The sequence below is a fragment of the Urocampus carinirostris genome, chromosome 14 (assembly GCF_059441175.1).
Source record: "Urocampus carinirostris isolate Australia breed hairy pipefish chromosome 14, RoL_Ucar_1.0, whole genome shotgun sequence".
In the NCBI taxonomy this organism is placed as follows: domain Eukaryota; kingdom Metazoa; phylum Chordata; class Actinopteri; order Syngnathiformes; family Syngnathidae; genus Urocampus; species Urocampus carinirostris.
The window spans coordinates 37,990,688-38,014,382 of NC_142362.1; the positions used below are offsets into that span (position 1 = coordinate 37,990,688).

At 37.5% G+C, this 23,695-nt stretch overlaps 1 protein-coding gene across 1 annotated transcript in view; it reads left to right on the plus strand.

Annotated features, from left to right (window-relative positions):
* The window catches only part of man1a2 (mannosidase, alpha, class 1A, member 2), a 56,183-nt gene that overhangs the window by 1,065 nt on the left and 31,423 nt on the right, over positions 1-23,695 (plus strand). Inside the window, exons 2-4 of the mRNA XM_088352151.1 lie at positions 954-1,474; positions 15,861-16,122; positions 20,769-20,865. Of these exons, the coding sequence (XP_088208277.1) occupies positions 1,161-1,474; positions 15,861-16,122; positions 20,769-20,865 (673 nt within the window). The 5' untranslated portion in view covers positions 954-1,160. The remainder of the gene's footprint in view (positions 1-953; positions 1,475-15,860; positions 16,123-20,768; positions 20,866-23,695) is intronic.

Consider the following 23,695-nt stretch of genomic DNA (forward strand, 5'->3'; position numbering starts at 1 on the left):
GTTGGTTGGTCTGATCCCTTTACAACTGTGGTCCTAGGGGCACCATTTCCTGTAGAGTGTCTTGGGCAAGTACAGCCTGGTGGGGCCCATCCCTCTCCAGGCCAATAAATAATTTCAACCGGTCTCGAACCGTAGACCTTTGGCGCGTGAGGCGAATGTGCTAACCATTGCACTACGGAAACAGTCCGTTATAACAATTCCTCCGATGTACCAAAGTGCTTTACAATAATAAAAGAGAAGCAATAAGTTAAAAATGAACAAAAAACATAAAAGACAATATAACTCATAAAATATGACTTTATCAAAAAAGAACAACTTGGAGTGTCATCATACTACTGAATATTACAAGACCTACTTTTTTGAAATACAAAATAGTTTTGAGTTTGTACAGTCAACAGCAGAGACTGCTATTTTTTTAACACACGCCTTAGAACTATTCGCCCAATTGCACAACCTTCGGAGCGAGCCTATTATGAATACTGGGCCTTGTTTGTTTTCTGAGACTCTACTGCACCCACTGGTAGCTTGTTTGGCATGTAACAATAAAAAATATACTAAAACCTGAGATTTTCTGGTTACTCACATTGCACTGCTATTATTTTGAACAGCACTGTATATTGCTCTGGTTTGGGATTTGAGACCATATTCTTAGATACAATAAGTGTAAAATTATTTAATCACCCTAATAGTAACTAATAAAAAAGGTACTAACAAAATCTCTATCAATTATTGTGCCTAGACAGGGACTTAATGTACTATTTTGATTTAAATGTGATCATTTAACAGTTTGATGAGAATGCCCTTTTACAAAAGAAATAAAACGTAGATGTTGGCATGTAAATGAAAAAAATGAATAGAGGATCAGCTCCTCCGACAAATATTTAGAGTAGAGTACTCTATTGCTTATCATCTAGAAGTTGATTTTTTTTGACATTTTCTCTTTCTTCTTTTAGAATGGTGATGAGTCTTTACCTGTTCACCAGGCAGTCCCTCACTGAGGGAAATCCTCCCCTTCTGATGTTTGAACTTGGCATCACAGGTATGAGTTAATAAAGTCAAGCAACTACAACAAACAACACCTGTGGCGCTTGGAAGCTGCCTTTACCCCCTCCTGCGCCCCTACCCTACCGAGGCTCAAACAGCCTTCAAAAACCCTCGAAATGACCACACCTGCGCTTTTACCGCTTTCTGGGCGCCGTATACCGACGCTGTCGCCAGGCGCCTCCTCCTTTCCACATCATCGCGCTACCTTGAGGCTTTCTGAGAAGTTCATCCTGTTGCTCATCCTCAGTGCCTTCATCACCTTGTGCTTTGGCGCTTTCTTCTTCTTGCCTGACAACTCTAAGCACAAGCGCTTCGACCTTGGCTTGGAGGACGTACTCATTCCACACATCGACGCGCCCAAGTTGGGAAAACATATTTCAGGACAAGTGATCATACACGGTCAAGGTGGACACGACGAGCACAGACACAGGTAAATTGTTTTTCTCTCTTTTGGGTACTTCGAATCCTTGATAATGCTGAAATTTTTCATGTTGTGTTTTCCAAGTCATGGATTTTTTTTTTTATTTTGGGTAATGTGCTTGTAAATGCTTGAAATTGTTGCCTGTGTTGTTACTTAGCTTTATACTCTGAACCAGGCAATAAATGAAGTAAAAGACAGATAAAAAGTGCGTGAAAACGACACCGACACGCCTGCCTTGTGACTTGTCATGGCGTTGTCATGTGTAGTGTCACTGCCCCCTACTGGTCGTACCTGAGAGAACAGCTTTATTTAGAAAACTGGCTCCTTTGGCTTGGCTCACTGAGAAAAGGCGGCTCTTTCAGCTCCGAAACGGCTTCTCAGATTTTTTTTCAATTATATATTTTTATAATATATATATATATATATATATATATATATATATATCTTCTTCTTCTTTCTCTTCTTCTTTAATAGTAACATAATATTTTGCACCAAATTATTTAGTAAATAGTAACTTCATATGTTTTCCAAGAGCTCTTTACAAAACACTTGAAATATTGATTAAAATATTCACAGATCTACCAAAAAGAATTTTAAAGTCAAAACCATTTTTGCTTTTAACACACTGAACAGATTTAAAGTCGAACAACAACACAAAATCCCTTAAAACGCAAAACATAAAAATATAAATTAAAAATATGAATCCCTCAGTGCTATAAACAGATGATAAGATGTAAAAAAAAATACTTACAATTCTCTTTGAACCAATTCAAACGCAAATCCTCTGAAAAACACACAAAGAAATATAAATTGGATAAAAACAAGGAATCCAATAAGCACAAGCTCAGTAGATCGAATGCACTCTATTTCAGAGCCATCAATATCATTAAAATGCGTCCAAACTTATTTTTCTGCTTTTTATACATATAGTACTTTCTTTTTTCCCCTCTGTATTTAACTCCTTTATTTCCTTGTTAGTGGGCAAGTGTGATGTAGCCAAGTTGCCCATGCATTGTTAATGCAGAATGGCAAAATTACTGTAAGTTTGTAGCAGCCAATTGACACACAGAGATCATAGATAGGAAATTCTCAAATAAGCACAAAATATGTGCTAAGAGCAACATAGCATCTTTATTTTGTCATCAAAGTCAACAAAAAAAGTTCTTTAGATCACCGCTGGATTTCTTCCTTTGAAAGTGCTGGAAACATTGGGTCTAAAAAGTGCTTGAATTTCGCCATGAAAAAGGTGTACGAACTCTGCTGTTAAATTGGCTGTAATTGGACGAATCATTCTCAAATACTGCCAGAGTTACAGTCCGGGTAAAAAAAAGTATAGGTTGGCAGAACGGAAGTTCCGTCTGCAGAGCATTGTTAAAGCGGTATATGCAGGGATCATACGGGCAATTGAAATCTTTGAAAATGCTTGAATCTTATTGTTGTTTTCAAGAATGGAAAAGTGCTTGAATTTGTGACGTGTTTGAAATTGTTGACATGTTTCTCAACAAGGCTGCCTTAAGAGGACACCAACATTCTTCTCTGGTGGCTTCGATTAACCGTAGCTGGCAGTTTGTATGGCATTGTACTATGAAGCGCTAGCGTCTCCTACGGGTAGCTACACCTAAACGGAGCACTTTGAAATGTGAATTAGTGCAAGGATTATGTATCTATTATGGGCCATGCAAAAAAAAATTAAAGTAGCGTTTCCCAGTGGTAGATTGTAATTGGAAGAACTTCCTGCAAGTGAGAATGTAACCTGCATATTACTGTCCTTTTTACCCAACACATAAATGGGGAGAGATTTGTCTAAAAATCAAAGTTATTCAAGATCTAAATCATATGTCATAATTATGATTAAAAACTGTCTAAAATTGTCTAATTGTTATTAAATGATATACAGTCCATTCTTGAATGTGGATATTTCTATTACAACTGTTTTAGAACAAAAGTCAAGAGTAAAACAAAAAAAGCATAAATGTAACAAAAATACAATTATAACAAAGTCAACATGACATACCTTCCATTGCACAATATTTTGAAAATGGAGTTAAAGTGCAACTAGTGTAAACATCACCACATGAAAACCTTTAACAGTATGAACGTTAAAATATTCAAACAAAAGTCAAGCGAGTCAAACCAAGGAAGCATAAATTAATCAAATACAAATACTGTATACCAAAGTCAACAAAACTATCGTATAGTCCGGACTAAAAAGCGCACCCAAAAACCCAAAATTTGCTAGAGATTTTTAAGTGTGCCTTGCAATCCAGTGCATTACTGCTAACAATGCATTGGGAAATGTGAACAATCTCACCAAAACATGGGATTTCACCCCAAAAAGTTGTAAGTCTTGACTCGGCCATGGCTTGAACCTGCTGGTCGTCCGCCGCTATCCAATTGAAGAAAATCTGATACTTTTATGTGCACCATTTTGGGCGTGAAAATAAGGTATTTATATTCTATGAAATATGGTTTTTACCTTCTTTTTCAAAGGGGTATTTTTAAAGGGGTTTCTTATAATTAGGTGCTCCTTTATAGTTCGGAAACTACCGTACATTTCATTACTCACTAAATCAGGAGTGCAAATAAAGTGTAACTACAATTTAATTGAAAATGAAAGTTATAATAATAAAAAAAATAAAGACCATGTTTTTTGTGGGGTAATGGATTGGAGATAATAGATGAGATAAGCAATTGTAGAAATAAAATGTCAACTGATTGTTTTAACATGGATATGGTATTAGTTGAGCAAATTATACATAGCATTGTGAAACCATTACCCTACATCTGTAATTTATCATATGTAACAGGGAAATTTCCAAATAAAATGAAAACGGCAAAAGTGATACCAAAGTACAAAAATGGAAACACACACATCTTCACAAATTACAGACCAGTATTTCTGCTTCCTCAGTGCTCCAAAATATTAGAGAAACTTAATATTAATATACTAGAGAGATTTATAGATGAGCATAAACTAATTAAAGATGGTCAATATGGTTTGAGGGCTTGCAGATCAACTACAATGTCAGTTATTGATGCAGTAGAAGAAATTACCAAAAGCATAGAAGAGATACGCAGCTGGGATATGTATTGATTTTAAGAGAGCATTTGATACTATTTATCATAATTTACTTTTCAAAAAATGGAACGATATGGCATCAGGGGAGTGGCCTTGGGATGGATTCAAAGCTATTTGACTGCGAGGCAACAATATGTGAAAATGGGAGTGTTGACATCTGGATACTTAGACATCTGTTGTGGAGTACCACAGGGTTCCGTCCTGGGTCAAAATCTTTTAAATTTGAATATTAACGATATATATAATGTTTCCGAACTATTAAAATTAGTCATATTGGGAGATAACATGAACATTTTCTATTCCAACGATAATTACAGTGAAGAAAATACAGTGGCCCTCTTGAACTTTGTGACTTTCTGCCACATTTCAAACTTCAAACATAAAAATATAAAACTGCAATTTCTTTGGAAGCATGAACAATAAGTCGGACACAATCATGAAGTGGAACACAATATTAGATATTTTAAACTTTAACAAATAAAAAACGAAAGCGTGGGTGTCCAAAATTATTCAGCCCCTTTACTTTCAGTGCAAAAAACTCTGTCCAGAAGTCCAGGGAGGATCTCTGATTCAATGTTGATCTAAATGACTAACGATGATAAATGGAATCCACCTTTGTGTAATCAAGTCTCTGTATAAATGCACTTGCACTGTGATAGTCTCAGAGGTCTGTTTAGAGCACAGAGAGCATCATGAAGAACGAGGAACACACCAGACAGAAGTTTATTACAAAGTGAGGTCAGCCTCAAAAAACTCACATTTCTCACATCTGGGAGAAATTTCAGGAATGATACTATGTAGTCTTACTTTGGAGTAATGAATTCTGTAGACAACTTTGAATTGAATTAGGTGGTGTCTAGCATTTAAGGAGCAGCTATGGATATGCTCCAGGCTGGATCCCTATATATTATCAGGAATGGACTGCCCCAATTCACTCCCATTTATATTTTATCTTAGACATGTTTGGCTGGGAAAGACCTTGCAATTTGTCATCTAGAAAAGTCATTGAATAGTCACCTGCGCACAGCTTCAAACACCCATCCCGTTTGTCAGGGGTTGCGTTTTCATATCCAGTCAGGTTTTCCCTCGCATAGTTTCTAATTTGAAAGTACCTGAATCGGTAAATCCATGGTAGGTTATATCTTTGACGAAGTTTTTCAAAGGATGCAAAAGAACCCTCTATACAAAAGTCCGCAATATTACTTATACCCATTTCCTTCCAACTGTTAAAAAAAACAATCCATAATAGAGGAGGCAAATGACTGATTTGATGCAATTGGTCAGTATTCTGGCAAAAGGATTGCTGTACAATAGGCTAATCCAAGCGATGAACCTGTCTCCAATCCCAAATTTTCCCAGCACTGAAAATAAGTCGAACGCCTTTTCCGCATCAAGGCTTATCACTACAAGGTCTTCCCTAAGGCCTCTGGGAGAGTGCATGACATCAAAAAGGTGTCTAATATTGTGAAATGAGTTTTCCTTTTGGGTTAAGACCTGGCTGGTCTGGTTGCAACATTTTGCCCATACAAATACTAAGCCTCCTTGCCAAGGTTTTACCTAGAATCTTCTGATTTGTATTTAATAGTCTCTATCCTTCTTTGGAATCAGGGTGATAATGGCTTCATTCATGGTGGGTGGGAGGGTGCCACCTTCCATAGCTTTGTTATACATCTTAAGCAGGTAGGGAGCCAAATTTTTACTAAATCGTTTATATAACTCATCACTCAGACCATTTTTAAGTGTTTTAATAGAATCCATGAGTTCTGCACAAGTAATTTCTGCATTCAATCTCTCCCGATCTGACTGGTCAAGCTCCGGTAAACTACATAAATCTAAAATGTTTGCATTACTCCTGGCTCTGCAGTACTCTAATACAGTGGAACCTCGGTTTTCGAACGCCTCTCAGTTGGAACCAATCGGTTCTCGACCAAAAATTTCGAGAAATTCTTGCTTCGCTTTTCGTTCAAAAAATCGGAGTTCGAACGCCGGTACGCTAGGGGCGATGCTGAGCGGCGTACGAGTGTAGATTGCCCCCACCCCTCGTGAAGAACTGTTGTCACGGCAACGCGCACTCCTTCTCTGCTTTCGTTTTTCTAAAGCGGTGAAGGGAGTGTTTTAACTCCTAATTATGCCTCGGAAGAAGGTTGGTGCAAGCAGCAAAGTTGCTACAGGTGAAAAAAGAGGAGTAGTGCGTACAACTATTGCATTTAAGAAAGAAATAATAGCAAAATATGAAGAAGGTGTGCGAGTTTCCCTTCTTTCAGGAATACAGCATGGCTTCTGCAGACAACCGCCAAGGTTAGAAATCCTACTCATAATTCTTTTCTTTATCCTTTAACTGCTCACCACTTGTTGTGGAGACCCGGGTGCTAAATGGCGTGTAAACGACCTGAGGTTTTTTTTTTTTTTTTACACGTTAATTTTAGCGTAATCTGTCGTATGGGAGATTACGCGAATGTACGATTAGCCTGGGTTAGCTTCATGTTTACTTTCTTGGTAAACATTTAGGGTGTTGGAACGGATTAAAACAATTTTACATTACTTTTAATGGGAAAAAACGACTTCGGTGATCGTAAAAATCGGTTTTCATACAAAGAAATGGAACGAATTATGGTCGAGAACCGAGGTTCCACTGTACAGCCTTTCGTAGAAAATTTTTAATTCTCTATTGATATCTTCATGTTGGGTGTCGAGGACACCGGAGTCTGATGTTATTTTGTGTATAGTTCGGTCTCTTTCCAATTTGCGTCGTGGGATGGCTTTTTTGGGTTTATCACCAAATTCAAAATATTTTAGTTTCACATGCAGAAATGCTCTACTTGTTTGGTCAGATAATAAATGGTTAAGTTTAAATTTTAGGGCTGAAATCTTGTTATATTTTTCATTAGATGGGTTTTGACCGTTATCCAAATTGAATTGCCTTTTTTCTTCTTCCAATTCTAATAGTTTTTTCCTGTCGTGTTTTTTGGCACTGGATTGATAGGAGATGATGCACCCTCTCATAAATGCCTTAAATGTCTCCCATAATAACACGGACGAGATGTCATCCTCATCGATAGTATCGAAAAACAAGGCGAATCTGCCCTTCCAAGTATTCAAATAACTTTTTGTTGTCGAGTATCTGAGGGTTAAACCTCCATTTATTTTGTAGTCTAGTTATTGTATCCAATTTCAAAGTAACAAAGACAGGTCCATGGTCAGATATTATGATATAATGATATTTAGGATTAGAGGCATATGGCAGCTTCTTTCCATCCGCCAGGACATGGTCAATTCGGCTATACATATTGTGGACCCTGGAGTGAAAGGAATACTCTTGGCCTGTTGGATTAAGTATTCTGTAGAGGTCTACTACGTTCATGTTATGAATGTATGTTTTCACCAGGTTACGAGATTTCGAGGTTACTTTTTGGACGTTTGATTAATCCAAAAGGGGGTCAAAAACCAAATTGAGGTCAGATCCAATTATTAGGTTGGTACTTGAGATAAAATTTTAATTTAAAACTTCCCTACAAGATTCAGCGTCATCATAATTTGGCCTATAAATATTCAATAGTGTTAAATGGATAGAATGCAATTCTCCCTGGACCAACACGTAGCGTCCATTCTTGTCTGATATTGTAGATAAATGTTTAAAAGCCACTCCTTTTCGAATCAAGGTTGCCTTTCCTCTAGCTCTGGATGAGAATTTTGAGTGGTATATTTGACTTATCCACCTACATCTCAATTTCCCGTGCTCATCGTTTATCAAATGTGTCTCTTGCAGGAATTTTATATCCGCCTATTATATCCTTTCAAATGGGAAAGCAGCTTACCTGTTTTTGTCTTATTGTTGATACCTTTGACATTCCACGAACAAAAACTCAAACCAGTAGACCTATCCTGCATCAAAGAAATGAAGAAAGGTTATTGATATCTGGGTCCTATGGGCCACCCTGTATGTACTGAACATTGAGTAGCGCTCTATTCCACCCCATACCCCCTTAAGACCTAACCTAAGAAATAAAAAACAAAATAAATACAAAGGACCTGAAAAAAACACAATTAGCTGAATCTTGATCACTGCTTCTCATAGAACCTGTCTCTAACCCTATCGCTTAGGGCAGGGGTCGGGAACCTATGGCTCGCGAGCCATATATGGCTCTTTCTATGAATATCTATGGCTCAGAGACAAATTTGATTGCATGCAAAATTTTTCAATCCTGTTCGAAACTTGAGTTGTTCATCCTATTCAGGTACACGCAAAGCCAATCCAAAGCTAAGTATTATGGCGTTACTTCGCAGTATATATAGGGCACGTTTTTCACTACAATTTACAGTCAAGGTGTCACACAAAAAAGGGGGGAAAAAAACTTGTTTTGGCTGTACAACGCTAAAGAATCCTTTATATAAAAGTTCACTATATAATCTGTGTTCAGTGTTCAGATACCTTATGATGAATCCACAGAACACACTGTAAATACGCCAAAACACCGGAAGAGAACTTAGTCTTTCGATTGGGTGAGTGGGAGGGATGGGTGGAGCCATGCAAAAAGCGCAAGCACTCTCTCCCATCTCTCGCCCTACGCCATCTGCGCCAAAAGTGAGCTCATCAGGCTCCCTATTTGCAGAATGTTGTGACGTTTTTACACAATAACTGCTTGCATCTGGTTTTGAAACCAATATGTATGAAAAAAAGGGTCAAAAGGAGTTTAACCGATCTTGAGTAATTGCAAGAAAGAGACAAGTTTAAAGTGGTATGTTTGTTGATTTTGGGACAGGGGCTCTGGCATTATTCTCTTTTCATAATTTTTATCAAATCATCAAAAATAAATGTGCTGAAGACTAAGCTTTTGTCTGGGGTGCGGGTTTAGCAATTTTGTAAATTTGTCTCATAATATATGGTGTGACTCTTTCCCAAAATAAAATTAATATTTTTTGCTTTTATGCCTCTTTGAGTCAAAAAGGTTCCCGACCCCTGGCTTAGGGGGAGACTCCCAGTACAAATGAAAAGTTAGTCATTAAAGTTAAATGAAGAATCCACATATACACTCTGGAAAAATAACATACAAGTATATGGTTCAGGCCCACCTTTCCATAAACCACAGGCTCATATTAATCCTGTTTTATCATAACTAAGCATTCTCAACCCCTCACTGCCCAAAGTCACATGCAGTGTTTCAAGACAGGTGTAGTCAAAAAAAAAAGAAAAAGATATATTAAATATATATGTACTTTTAAATATACATATACTGTATATACATACATACATACGCACAAACATATATACACACACATAAGCTGCATCAGAGTTTAAAAATGAGGTAGTCAACTTGACAGAGAGCCTATGTGCGTGTATTTTCACAATGTTCAAAATCTTACTTACACTTACACTGAGCCCGTTGAAAAAGATTGGGAGAGAAACAAAACAGGAAATAAAGCCTGTCAATAAAACATATTCATCCAGATGGAGAGTTTTAGTCATAGAACTGTTGGGCCGCTTCTGCTGACTTAAAGTTGTAAGTTTTATCCCCATGCTCCACCCAAAGCAACGCAGGGTGGACGAGGCAAAATTTAATCTTCTTAGGGTACAGTAGGGATTTCACCTCTCTGAAGGAGGTGCCTTGCTTGGAAGTATATAGACTGAAGTCTGAAAAAACGAACCTTGGCTCTGCGCCATTCCGGCTCTCTGGAGTTCCCAGTTGGGGCCTTGACTTTATCCTAGAGGTAATGGAACCTGACAATCATCTCTTTGGGTTTTCCGGCGCGTCTGAGGGGTCCAACTCTGTGGGCTATGTCTAATACTTGGGGAGCGGGGAACACGTTGCTCAGTACTTTTTAGAAGAATAAGGACATGAGTTGTGTAGCATTTTGTCCACCCGCCTCTGGGTACTTCTCGCCGATGTTAGTCACGGTCCTCAGCGTCAACAGCGCGCTCGCGCAGTGTTTTGTTTTCGGCAGTTAGTGTCCTTGGAGGCTAACTATGAGGTCCTATCTTGTCGCTGTAAGAGTTAAGCCCTTCCTCGAGGTGCCTGATGCCCTTCTCGTGATCCACTTCGGAGCATTCGAGATTTTCTAGTGCCTGTTCAATTGGCTTGATCACCACTTGAATAATGTCTTTCATGTCCTGGACCAGCAGTCTGCGTTGCGCCTGCAGCTCTCCCGACACCTCTGGTTCTGTCGCGTTAGCATTCGCCATGCTGCTAGCCAGTTGTGCCCGTGTTTTCGCTACCCCTTGCTTTTTCCCTCCTTCACACATACCTCAGACAAACGACCTCAGCATTCAATGTTGATTATTGGCAGTCCAAAAAAATCAACCTCAATTACATAAAGTTGCGGATTAAAAGATGTGTAATGGGAGCTCCCCTGACCTAAGTCTATTCCACTCAAATGCCCAACCGGAAGTCCGGAGGGAGCTCAAACTCCGCAACAGCCCAAAAACTTGACTGATTGAGAGAAGATCTGTGTTGACGAGTGGGCCAAGATCCCTGCTGCAGTGTGTGCAAACCTGGTGAAAGACTACAGGAAACGTTTGACCTCTGTAATAGAAAACAAGGGCCACTGTTCCAAATATTAACATTGATTTTCTCAGGTATTGAAATCCTTATTTGCAGCTTTAGCACACAAATAAATCGTTATAAATCATACATTGTGATTTATGGATCTTTCTTTTCAGTTTATTTCTCTCACAATGGACATTGCACCTTCGATGAAAATTTCAGACCCTTCCATGATTTCTAAGTTGGAGAAATAGCTAAAGAGCAGGGTGATCAAATACTTATTTTCTTCACTGAATATTATTCTAATAACAAATATTAATAGTGAATCAATGAACCTAAAACATGTTTGGGTATAAATGAATTATATTTTGATTAAAATAAAACTAAAGTGATATTCTTTGGTAATCACAAGGCAAATCGAGACCTGGCGGTGAAAATGTATTTTGTTGCCAAAGACATTGTATCAGAAATTAATTTTTTAGGAATTACAATAGACAGTAAATTAAATTAGAAATCACACATCAGACACATACAAACTAAGTTATCTAAAAGTATTTAAATTATTAATAAAGCCAATTTTTGAAACTATAATGTGCTGCATTTATTATTTAGTTCTTTAGTTTTGCCATACTTAACGTACTATGGAGAGGTTTGGTGCAATAATTACAAAAGTTCACTCCATCCGCTTTTTACTACCAAATTCGTGCAATAAGAATTATACACTAGGCAGGATACTGGAATCATACCAATATTCTATTTCTGCAGTCCAAATTATTAAAACGGTTTGATCTAGTGGAGTTTTCCACTTCTTAGCTACTTTTCAAAGTCAACAAAGATCTACCGCCAGAGAACGCACAAAAATTATTCACACGAAAAGAAGGAAGCTAAAACTTGAGGGGATGTTGTAACTTTAATATCCAACTGGTGAGAACTACCAGGAAAAGTATATGTGTGTCTGTATGTGGAGTTAAACGTTGGAACAAATTACAGATTGAGCTCAAACAATGTCTAAATATTCACCTGTTCGAATCCAGATACAAAAAACAATATTGGCAAAGTACAGAGAGGAAGAAAATGGGATCTGAATGATATGGTGAAAGATGGATGTAAGCATCAACATTGTTATTATTATTTTTTTATTGTATTGATATACTAATATTATAATAACTCATTAATTGTTATTTTGTCTTTATTGGTGACTGAATAATCTGAAATGATTACTAATTAGCATTATAGAGTTGATAAATGGGTACAACTAAATTAATGAAAATGAACTTTTATTTCGAACATAAAAATAAAAACAGGACAAAAACAATGAGTCAACAACAAAATAATGTCACATAACATGTTCGAAAAGGGGTAGTCAGAAGCAGATGCTTATTTTTCCTACCCCTTTATCTTCCCTATTAAATACATTTTATAGATAGCTCATCTTGTGTCCAATACAACAAAATCTCATGGATATACTTATTACATAGGTCGAATATCAATAATTATAATAGTTACAATAATCACATATTTTATACACTAATCTTCGCAATACCCATCCCTCAACGTCATAATGCGCATAATGTCACTGCGGCACCAGTGATAATAACAATAACAATAAACACAATACTTATAACAGTTCTGATGTAATGATAGCAACAATAACAACAAGTTAACCATAGTTTGAAATGCAGTATTTCCAATCTCCCTCATATCCCATTTTCTTCATCCCTGTATTTTGCCAGTAATGCTTTTTTGTATTTAAATTTGAACACATGGATAGTTGGACATTGTTTGATCTCATTTTGCAAATTATTCCAAAGTCTGACTCCACACACAGACACACACATACTTTTCCTGGTGGTTCTCACCTATGGGATTTTGAATTCACCACAGCCCCTCAAGTTATAATTTCCCTCTTTCCGAGTGAATAATTTTTGTATGTTTTCTGGCACTATGTTTTTGTTGACCTTAAAGAACAGTTGTGAAGTGAAAAAATGTATTAAATCATCCAATTTTAATAATTTGGACTGCATGAATAAAATATTGGTATGATCCCGATATCCTACCCTGTGTATGGTTCTTATTGCACGTTTTTAAAGGATAAAAAGGGGCTGTAGTGAACTTTTGTAATTATTGCCCCAGACTTCTGCACAATATGTTAAATATGTCAGAACGAGAGAACAATATAATAAATACAATGCATTATGATTTAAAAGAAATTTGGCTTTATTAATTATTGAAATGCTTTTAGATACCTTAGTTTGTATGTGTCTAATGTGTGTTTTCCAACTTAATTTATTGTCTATTATGACCCCTAAAAACTTAATTTCTGATACAGTGTCTATTGCGACACCATCCATTTTTACTTCTAAATCTTGATTTGCCTTACGATTACCAAAGAATATTACTTTGGTTTTATTTAAATTTAAAGATAATTTATTTATATCCATCCATACTTTTTTTAATTAGTTCACGGTTAATACAGGTTACCAAATCAATATAGTTATCATTTGAATAGAAAATGTAAGTGTCGTCTGCAAATATTACTATTTTCAATAGTAATATGATTATTTGCTGCAAATGAATGAGTCATACACAACACTTGGTTAGCTCCTCTGCTGGCTTTCAACACGTTAGCCTTTCACTGTCCGTTAATATAGTTTATCATGTGCCACTCGAACTGAGCAGCCAACAAAATTAATTACTGAAGATGCCCCAAAACGAGAGCTTTGGCTCACATTATTTTAATGCCAATAATACCAATAATTACAACAATAATAGTCACATAAAAGTTATCATGATAATCAACATAATAATATAATAATACCAGATTAATTTGGTTTTACTCAATTATTAACTCTATATTGCTACTGAGCACTAAATATCATTCAGACACCAAGAATGACGATGACAACAGTGATAATGACAATAATGAGTTGTGATACTAATAATTATCGTGATAATAATGATCGCTGGTTCGCGCCTCGGCCGAGACATACCTAATTGGTATAATGGCGGCGCCCTCTGTTGGCTGCGGCTGCATCGACTCGCTACAACGGGTCAGGTGTATCGACATTTCGTTCTGTGTACATTGTTACAAAGAATGACAATACAAAGGAAATTATTATTATTATTATTATAATAACAATGGTCATTTTTTGTTTGAACCATCCATTTGCTCAATCATTCAGACCCCATTTTCTTCCTTTCTGTACTTTGACAATATTGTTTTTATTTTGTACCTGAATTTGAACAGGTGAATATTTGGACATTGTTTGCGTTCATCCTTTTCCTGGTGATTCTCGCTGGGTGGATCTTAGTTACTACAGCCCCTCAAATTATAGCTTCCTTCGTTTTGTGTGAATATTTTCTTGATCTTATCCGGCAGTACACCTTTGTTCACTTTGAATAGGAGTGGTGAAGAGGAACACTCCAGTAAATCAAACAGTTTTAATAATATTAACTGCAAATTTGGAATATAAGTGCTATTAGATGCCTTAGCGTGTCTGTTTGAATTCAATTTACCTTCTACTGTAATTCCTAAAAAAATATTTCTGATACAGTGTCTATGGCAACACCATAGCTTCAAGTCGTCAGCTTTATTGGTAATGGATTTGGCGTTGGTGACTAGCCACGTTCCGCAGTGGTGGCCTATGAGTTGTTAGTCTAGCTGTTAGCTTAGCCATCCCACGCCAACTCAGTCAATTCCCGGACGTGATACAAATCCAGGCAGCACCCACTTTTTTGGCGCTTTTCTGACTTTCCTCAGAATCTGATTCAATGAATGAGTTTATTTGCAATGTAACGAGATGGTAAAGCAACAAATTGGAGTTTGTTTTGTGACCATCTGTGTACTCGCTGTTAGGCTGACTGGCATCTTACACCAGCCTATCTAAGTCGTGCACACACCTCTTGCAAACTTTGCCTCGCCCTTTAGTTGGTGCCATTAAAACCCTCTTCTGATTGGCCGGCGATATTGAACCCCGATATGTGACAATTGTTGTTGTTCAAACACTCAGTCAATTAACAAAGTGGAACTATGAATCCTTAAAAAAGAACACAGTGGTTTGCGGTTACACTAGCGCATTACGTCACATAGGGGTATCGATTCGATTTCGGTTAATCGTGCAGCCCTACCGAGCAAGGCAGCCATTTTCATCAAAGCAGGAGAGAAACCTAGGGATTGTGCAAAGACAACAACAGGACTCCTCCACATTGCCCCTGATTGTCAATTTCACTTTGATCTTGGAAAACAACTAAGATTCCTCAACACATATCAGCAACATCGCTCCAACTAGACATGATAATTATATCTGAGGCTTCAAAACACCCTGTGCTGCAACTCACAGTCCCGTGGGAAGAGCGCATTGAGAAAGCCAATGAAAGGGCCAGAGCGTTTGATGTTGCTAGGCCTGAAACACTCAATGATGCAGCCCAGTTGCATCCAGGAGATGTTTCTTTCAAGTGATGAATGGTATCAAATTCTTTTAATAAGTAAACAAATATTCCAGTTGCGTATCTTTTCTTTTCCATGCTATCAATAACAGCCCTTGTTGTTGATCTGTTTGCCCTAAAATCATATTGGCTTTTTTTAAGCAATTTGAGACTCCTAGTCTAGACAATGCTAAAAGCAGACTTGAGAAAATAACAAATGCATTTGAATAAATAGGTATACCGAGTCAGTCCACAGAATCAGTACTTTATTGGTCACTGGGATGAATTTTTTTTTTTCTGCTTCTTTCACCATTTATTTATTTCCAAGCCTATCTGCTCTCGTTGCCCACACCGATTATTGGTCAGAGTAAAATAGGATAATTTGTTAATTTGTTTTCTCTGCCTCTCACAGGGAGGACGAAGAGAACCTCCGACACAAGATTCGTGCTGACCATGAGCGGGCCTTGCAGGAGGCTAAGGAAAAGCTGCGTAAGTCACGTGAGGAGCTGCAAGCCGAGATCCAAACGGCAAAAAGCAAGGTAGTGGAAGAACTGAAGAAAAAAGAGTCTGGGCCAAAACCTTTGCCACCCGTGCCAATGCCCAAGGTGGTGGGCATTAGCGATGGTGAGCCTCTTGAGCCTGACGTCAAAGAGAAGCGGAATAAGATTCGAGAGGTAAAAAAAAAAAGTTGTATTCTTTTATGTCCTCTTCTTTGTAGCTTGTTTGCTCATTTTGAGGGTCCTGATTTATCGGAGATGCATCTGTTTTCTACACAACGAGATGCCACAGCCAATCCATTCACATATACACTCATCCCAAGGGACAAATTTTACTCGCCATCAAATAAAGTTAGTCACTGAGTTACTCTATAAGAAGGAGTAACTAGTTACAGGGAAAGTAACTATTTCCGTTACTTTAAAAAGTGTTGTATGTGAAAAAAATTGGACATTTCTGAGCAGCAATCGCCAGGACAAATATGTTATAGAATCTTGTAATATTTTTGAAACTTCACCAGCAACAGATTTATCCTGCATTTGAAGTACAACAATAATAAACAGTAAAAAATACCATGAGAATAACAATCAGCAGTCAACAATTTAAAGTGTTTAATAAATTAAATGATTTCTTGTAGGGATGGGAATTCCAACTCTTTTTATAGAATTGCCTTTTTCAGAGACATATCCCAAGTGGCTCTTCAGGTTGTTTTAGTGGTTTGATTTTTAGATTACCATTTATTATGAATGACAAATGGGGAAAATAAAGCAAATAACACTTAAATATTAACACTGGAAAAACTGGAAACATAAATTAATGTGCAGGGGCACATTGCCTTTGGCCTTCTGCAGCCAATAGCGTCAATGACAAATTCCCCACGGAGTTTGGCGCCAAGTGTGTGAGATTTAAGGCTTACAGCAGTTGCCATTTGTTTTGGGGGCTAATTGTGCAAAATGGCCCCTGTTTGACTGACAACTTACACCAGCCTATCACAATTACTTGCGTAAAAGTAAGTGCATGCTGTGCAGATCCTCCACAAAGAAAAAAAAACTGCATGAGAAACCTCGGCCCGGCCCGACTTAATAATTGACATTTAATGTCCGGGCCCTCTTACCTCTTTACCTGGATTAATTCCCTCAATGTTCTTTGGTTGATTCTTGGTAGTCAGCAAATACAGCTACAAGTAGGTTCTATGCGAGTGGTGCCTGTCTTTGGCAACATCCATTGAACATGATTAAAACTGCAAGTAATTGTTCACTGCAATGCAGCTTATTTTTCTCATGCACATCTCTTCTCATTATCTCACGGGCAAATTTGGCCTATGGGCCATGAGTTTGAAACCTTATCTAAACGGATTATCAAACATTTATGATCCGTTGCACTACAACTGATCAATTAGTACACAATTTTGCAGTCTGAATAAATCCTCTTTTTGGCTAGCATCCTATTAAAATTTCAAGGTCCCAAATGTAATGTTCATCACTGTCGTCTTTGGCCTTGGCCTATAAGCTAAAAACATTTATCAAATGTCTTGCCAACGTAGATCACAGATAATGTGTTCACGACGTTGCTTATGATTTACAAATATTGGTGCTGGTGAAGTCTGGACTTCACGAAGGCCACGATGAGCGCACTGTCCAAATTCTTTTTTTCACTCAAGCTTGATTCAAATGATTTTGTACGGGTGCTTGAAATCCTTGGAAATGTTTGCATTTTAATTTTGTGTTTACAAGGAAATTTTTTGGGGTCAAGTGCTTAAAAATGCTTGAAACTGTTGCCATTTGGCATGTTTCTTGGGAGTGTGAATCTATAGACCAAGCAATAAATGAAGACATATTAATAAAATAAGTGCGTGAAAATGACGCCCACTCGCCTGCTCTGGTTTCTTGTCATTATGGCGCTGTCATGTGAAGTGTCACTGCCCCCTACTGGTCGCACCCAAGAGGATAGTTCTATTTAGAAAATCGACTCTTTTAGTCATGTCAAGTCAAGTCATTTTTATTTGTATAGCCCTTAATCACAAAGTCTCAAAGGGCTGCACAGATCAGCTTGGCTCACTATAAAAGGCCGGCTTTTTAGGCTCGAAAATGGCTCCTCAGATTTTTTTTTTTTATGATACAGTATCAATAAAAATAAAACCTTATGCTCCAGACTAATTAGTATTTAGTAATTTCATATTTTGCTCGCGATCCATGCAAAAGATGTGAAATATAAATTAAAATATTCACAGATTAACAAAAAATGTGTAAAACACAAAATAATTTTAGCTTCTTGCACAATGAACAGATTTAATCTTGAACAGTAACACAAAATCCCTGAAAATGAAAAACAATAAAATACATAAATAAAAGATGAATTATTCTGCGCTTTAAATAAACAATACAAATGCAAAATAAATTAAGTATTTACAATTCTATTTTAACCAATTTATACAAATATCCTCTGAGAACAGGCAAAAAATATGAATTAAAATAATGAAGCAAAAATCAAAAGATCAGCAGTTTCTTGGATTGAAAAATTGAATGCACTCTGCTTCGGAGCACTCAATATGATTAAAATGAGGCAACATTTGGCTAATTTTTCTGTTTTTCATACATACAGTATGTTTTTTTTCTTTGTTTTTTTGTCTTCCCTAGTGAACTCAAATATTACCCAACACCTATAGAGTCATTTCCATGTTTGTAAACAATTGTGACCTAGCCAAGCTGTGCATACATTGTTGAAGCAGAATGGCAGAATTCATGTAGTTTATAGCAGCACATTGAAACAAAAATATCATAGATAATTACTGCTTAAAATAGTATGTGTTGGCAGCAAGATGGAGAATTTATTTTAGTTATCAGTCAACAAAAATATAAAGGTTCTTTAGATCAATTCTGGATTTCTTCCTTTTAGGTTACTACAAAAATAGAAAAATTGGTCTTGAACGTGCTTTAAAAGTGCTTGAATTTGGCCATGAAAAAGGTGCACAAACCCTATAATTTAGCCGTCCATTCGTAACTAAAATAAATCCAACAAAAGCTGATTTCAACGCAGCCTGAGCAGTCTATCTTAATTCGATCAGCGTTTATGCGCAAACACAAGCAGGACTCTGGCCTAATAAAACATTCTATTAAAACTACAAAAATGAATATACTCACTAAAGTTGAACCCATAAAATCACAGCATCGCAGTTCAATCTGAGCCATGCTCAATGGAGAGGAGACACAAACATATTGTGCTATTACTACTAGGATCGACCAGTATGGGTTTTTCAGGGCCAATAACAATACCGATTATTAGTATTGAAAGGAGGCTGATAAGATATTTGAACCCGATCTTAGTTTGCTGTAAAGCTTAAAAATTTGCGTAAGAAATTTTTATTTTTTTTAAAAAGAAACAGAATATTTGTTGTAAATTCAAACAAAACTTTAATATCTTTCTTAAACCTTTTACAGTAAATAAATTAGAATTTGAATTAGAAAACAACTAATAAATAACTAATCTTTCACTTAAACCAAAAACTAACACTGAAGGAAATAAAATTAGGCTTTGTAGCAACTCGGAAATAAAAACTCAAATAGATTCCTGAATCCGTTTACAGTAAATAAGTTAGAATTTCAACGGAAATAAAGTCAGCAGCAACCTGTAAAGGGGAAATTAAAAACTTCAACAGCTCCCTTTTTACTTGATTTTTTTTTTCAAATAAATAAATAATGTCAATACAACCAACATCACCCTAAATTATCTTGAAACAAAAAGTGCAAAAATCAATGGAAATTTCAATGCAGCTCAGGAATTAAAAGCTTTGCGCAATCCTGCTCTAGAGCCAAGTTGATGAACTAATGTTATCATAACAGCTAATCACTCAGCCCGCCACTTTATCATGCTTTTTATGCTCTTTCTCAATCAACACACATGCTTTATTGACTAAATAATGTTATGATTAGAGCCAATATAACGGTCTCTACCTGAACGTGATTCCCTTAAACAAGTTAACTTCACTTTTTACACCATCTCCTAATCACACACACACTTTCCTACCACGCCACGGACTTTTTAAAGTCTGCTTGATTCCGGTCTGGAGTGTTTTGAGTCGGGCAAGCATTTGCCTAAGTGGCTCCGTGTCCGGTCGTTTATCCAATCAGAAGGTGCAGGGTGGGTAGCAAGGGGAGTAGGCGGAAGGGGGAGTAGGCGGAAGGGGGAGAGGCTCAGCTGCATCCGAGCCTAAATAATCAGCCTGTCGATTAAATAAAAATGTCGATACCGATATCCGTCAAAATTTCCAAATATCGGTGCCGATAATCTGCATGCCCGATAATCAGTCGATCCCTAATTACAACATAGAAAATCACACTATTTTATAATACAAAATTTCAAAGCTTGGAAACTAGTGCTGGCTCATTGAACATCCTTGCAAGGCTAGTAATTAGGGCAAATCTTTTGCTAACCATCTGCCCAATAATTAATGTGAATCCCTACAAATGTTTTTTTATATTTAATTTGAATTTTCACCACTAAAGGTTTTGTTTCACATATGGTTCAATTTATTTGTTCTGTCTGTATTTTTTTGTATTAGTAAACTTTTTAATATTTTTTTTAATATTGTGCTGTGATTCTTATTTTCATAGTATAATTGATCAGAGAGGATGCTTATCAATCCTGAAACTCTGCAGTTGGGTTTATCACAAAAAAAAATCAGGTGAAGATACACTTAAAATCATCAAATTGGCACCTTAAAGTCGATAATTATTACCAGATTTCACTGATTTTAATTCCACAGCAATGATGTCAAAATATATTTAACCTTTGACTACAACTAATGTGCTCTCTCGTGATATTTCAGATGATGAAGCATGCATGGGATAGCTACCGGCAATATGGCTGGGGTCACAACGAACTAAAGCCCCTTGCCAAGAAAGGACATTCTACAAATATCTTTGGTAAGATCCCGAATAATACTTAATATCGTGAAGCCTGCTTTTAATTGTATTCCTCCTCACAACCTTAGATAATCGAAGTCTCACTTTTGTAAATGTTAGGATTACCTAAACCCTTAATCAGTTTACAGTCATATGCAGAAGTATGGGCACCCCTGATCATGTTAAAGATTTTCCTTTGTAAATAATTGATTGTTCAGATCAGCAACTTCAGTTAAATATATCAAATGGCAGATAAACAAAGTGATATCTGAGAAGTGAAATTAAGTTTACAGAAAATGTGCAATAATTGCTTGAACAAAAGTAGGCAGGTGCATAAATTCTGGCACCCCAACAGAAAAATTACATGAAAATGTAGTAATTCTCTTTTTTGCAGAAATAACAGCCTCTAAATGCTTCCTTTAGCTGTCAATGAGTGTCTGGGTTCTGGTTGAAGGTATTTTTGACTATTCTCCTTTACAAAACATCTCCACTTCAGTTAGGTTTGATGGTTACTGAGCAATTGCAACTGGCCACCTCAAATACCCTTTCTTATGATTGGCTTTACCTGTGTGAAGTTTCAATGAGCGTACCAAACAAATTTTGTGGTCCAATAATTAGTGCTAAAGGTATTCAAATCAATAAAACAACAAGGGTGTCAACATTTTTGCACCGGCCTACTTTTAAGTAATTATTGAACTTTTCTGTTAATCCTATACACTTCATTTCACTTCTCAGATATCCGTGTTTGTCTGCCATTTAATATATTTAACTGAAATTGCTGATCCAAACAACGAATGATTTATGAAGGAAAAGGGTGCGCAATACAAAATCTAACTTACAGCAATGTCAGGGTTTTCGACATCCCCAAAAAATGTTCGTATCTACCATTTTTCGTAACTCTAATGTTCGTAAGTAGGGGAGCGTCTGTATAAGTAAATGCGTCAAAGGCAACCTATTACATGGGCACATTTTTAATAAAATCAAATGACTTTGACAGCGTCCAGTCCATTTGCATTACGTAGCTGACAAATTTAGTCAATGAAAGAAAGAGGTTTTGAATTGGCACATAGTGATTGTGTAGCGTATTTCCATATGGACTTAAGAAAATGTCAGAAATGTGATCTTTGAATCGACCCATCATTAGATAGTGACTTTAATCAGATCATTTAAGTTCAAGGGTGTTTTATTCTGGAACACTCACAGCTGTGTGTCCCAGGATGGTCTTTGACCATCTGAGCCCTTGTGGTGTCAGATAAATTATCTTAACCTATAGCTACTACAATCTATGATCACATATAATGTTCTCATAAATCATTGACCAGAGTTTTGTTGTGTCTAAAAAGGTGGTATGCAGCTGTTATTGACTAGTCAACATTGAAAATTGATCAAATAATATAATTTTGTGAGACCTCTGTGGGTAGACTTTCTAAGGGGGGTACAGGGGCAGGTTCCCTGGGAAGTAAATGTTGTACTCTTAAAATTCAAATGCATAGATTTGGTGCCTTCTGGGGCAATATCAAGAAGCTAGAACTATGATGTGCATGCTTCACTTCGGCTGTGATATTGTCAGAGTTTGTTTTCACAGTTGCCTCTACTTGCGAGCCATCGATTCATTAATTTCAATACTCACGGCTGCCCGGTTTCCATTTTCTTCTGCTGTAGGTGATGGCCGCCCGTTTAAGTTGTGCCCCGTAGGCGTGTCTCTTTGCCATATTCAGGGTTGTTAAAACGACATGTTTTGCATAATGCATGTGCTGTGCAGTGACACCCACACTTAAGCCTTTAACGGTGACACCCACTTCACTCTTTGGCAGCCTCATCTACGTCCTCAGCTATGTCCGCTGTCAGGGCGGCACCGCACAATAGGGCGTTTCTCACAAGTGTGCCTAGCGTTGTATTTAACAAAAATACATGCTTATCAGACACTTGTGAGACCAATTAAACCCTGGCGGCCCGCCCAAATCTTCCTATGTACCGGAAACACTGTACACTGAGCTTAGGGGCCGGTCACACAGCCGTTTGCGGCTGAATCACGGCTAAAATTTTGCGTTTTTTTTTTTGCCTGTGGTTGCCCGGGATGGAAAATGCGCAAAATTGGCCAACCCGCTGTTCATCGGTGGTATGCCCGCAAAACAGACGCCGGCGACCGTTCCGCTTCCTCATCGCGTCATTTCTGCGTCATTTTCTCGTGTGGACCACGGGTATAAAAGCTCCCGAGCCGGTGCTGTGCCCAAATCCGACTCCTACGCAACACCCACACCGCCCCACCCCCTCGCGTGACTTTTTCATCCACGTTAACAAACGCATTTTGTAGAATACGATCGCACTTTATTGTTTAAATAAACGCGTTATATAGACTAGGATCTCCCAATTGTTATAATTAGCTCGCTTTATAGATTTAATAAGCGTTTTATATAGAATACGATCGCTTTCGTTGGAAGCGCAGCAGAATGCGCGTTCACGCGAGGGGGGGGGGTCTGAGGGTGATTGTACTATCTTCTTTATTCATTATCCATTATCGAACAGTTCATAATACGCTACAAAGCTTAGGAGCTGGGACTCTTACTCTCAACCAAAAGGCCAAGCTAAGGTCCTAGCGTTAAAGCCTTGCTGCGAATGCACCGAAAGATTTATTCGAAATGAAGAGAAACTACGCTGACGGGGATCCATGTTCACCCCCTTGACGTCTCGAGCACAACTGACGTGTGCTCGGCATTCGCGCTGTTTATACGCGGAGAAAGGCGTTTGACCGTCACACGCGTAACACGCTAATTTCACATAATAACACCGCGATACAGGCGCAGAACATGCTATTACCATACTCCACCCACGATTACCCGCTGAAATTTCC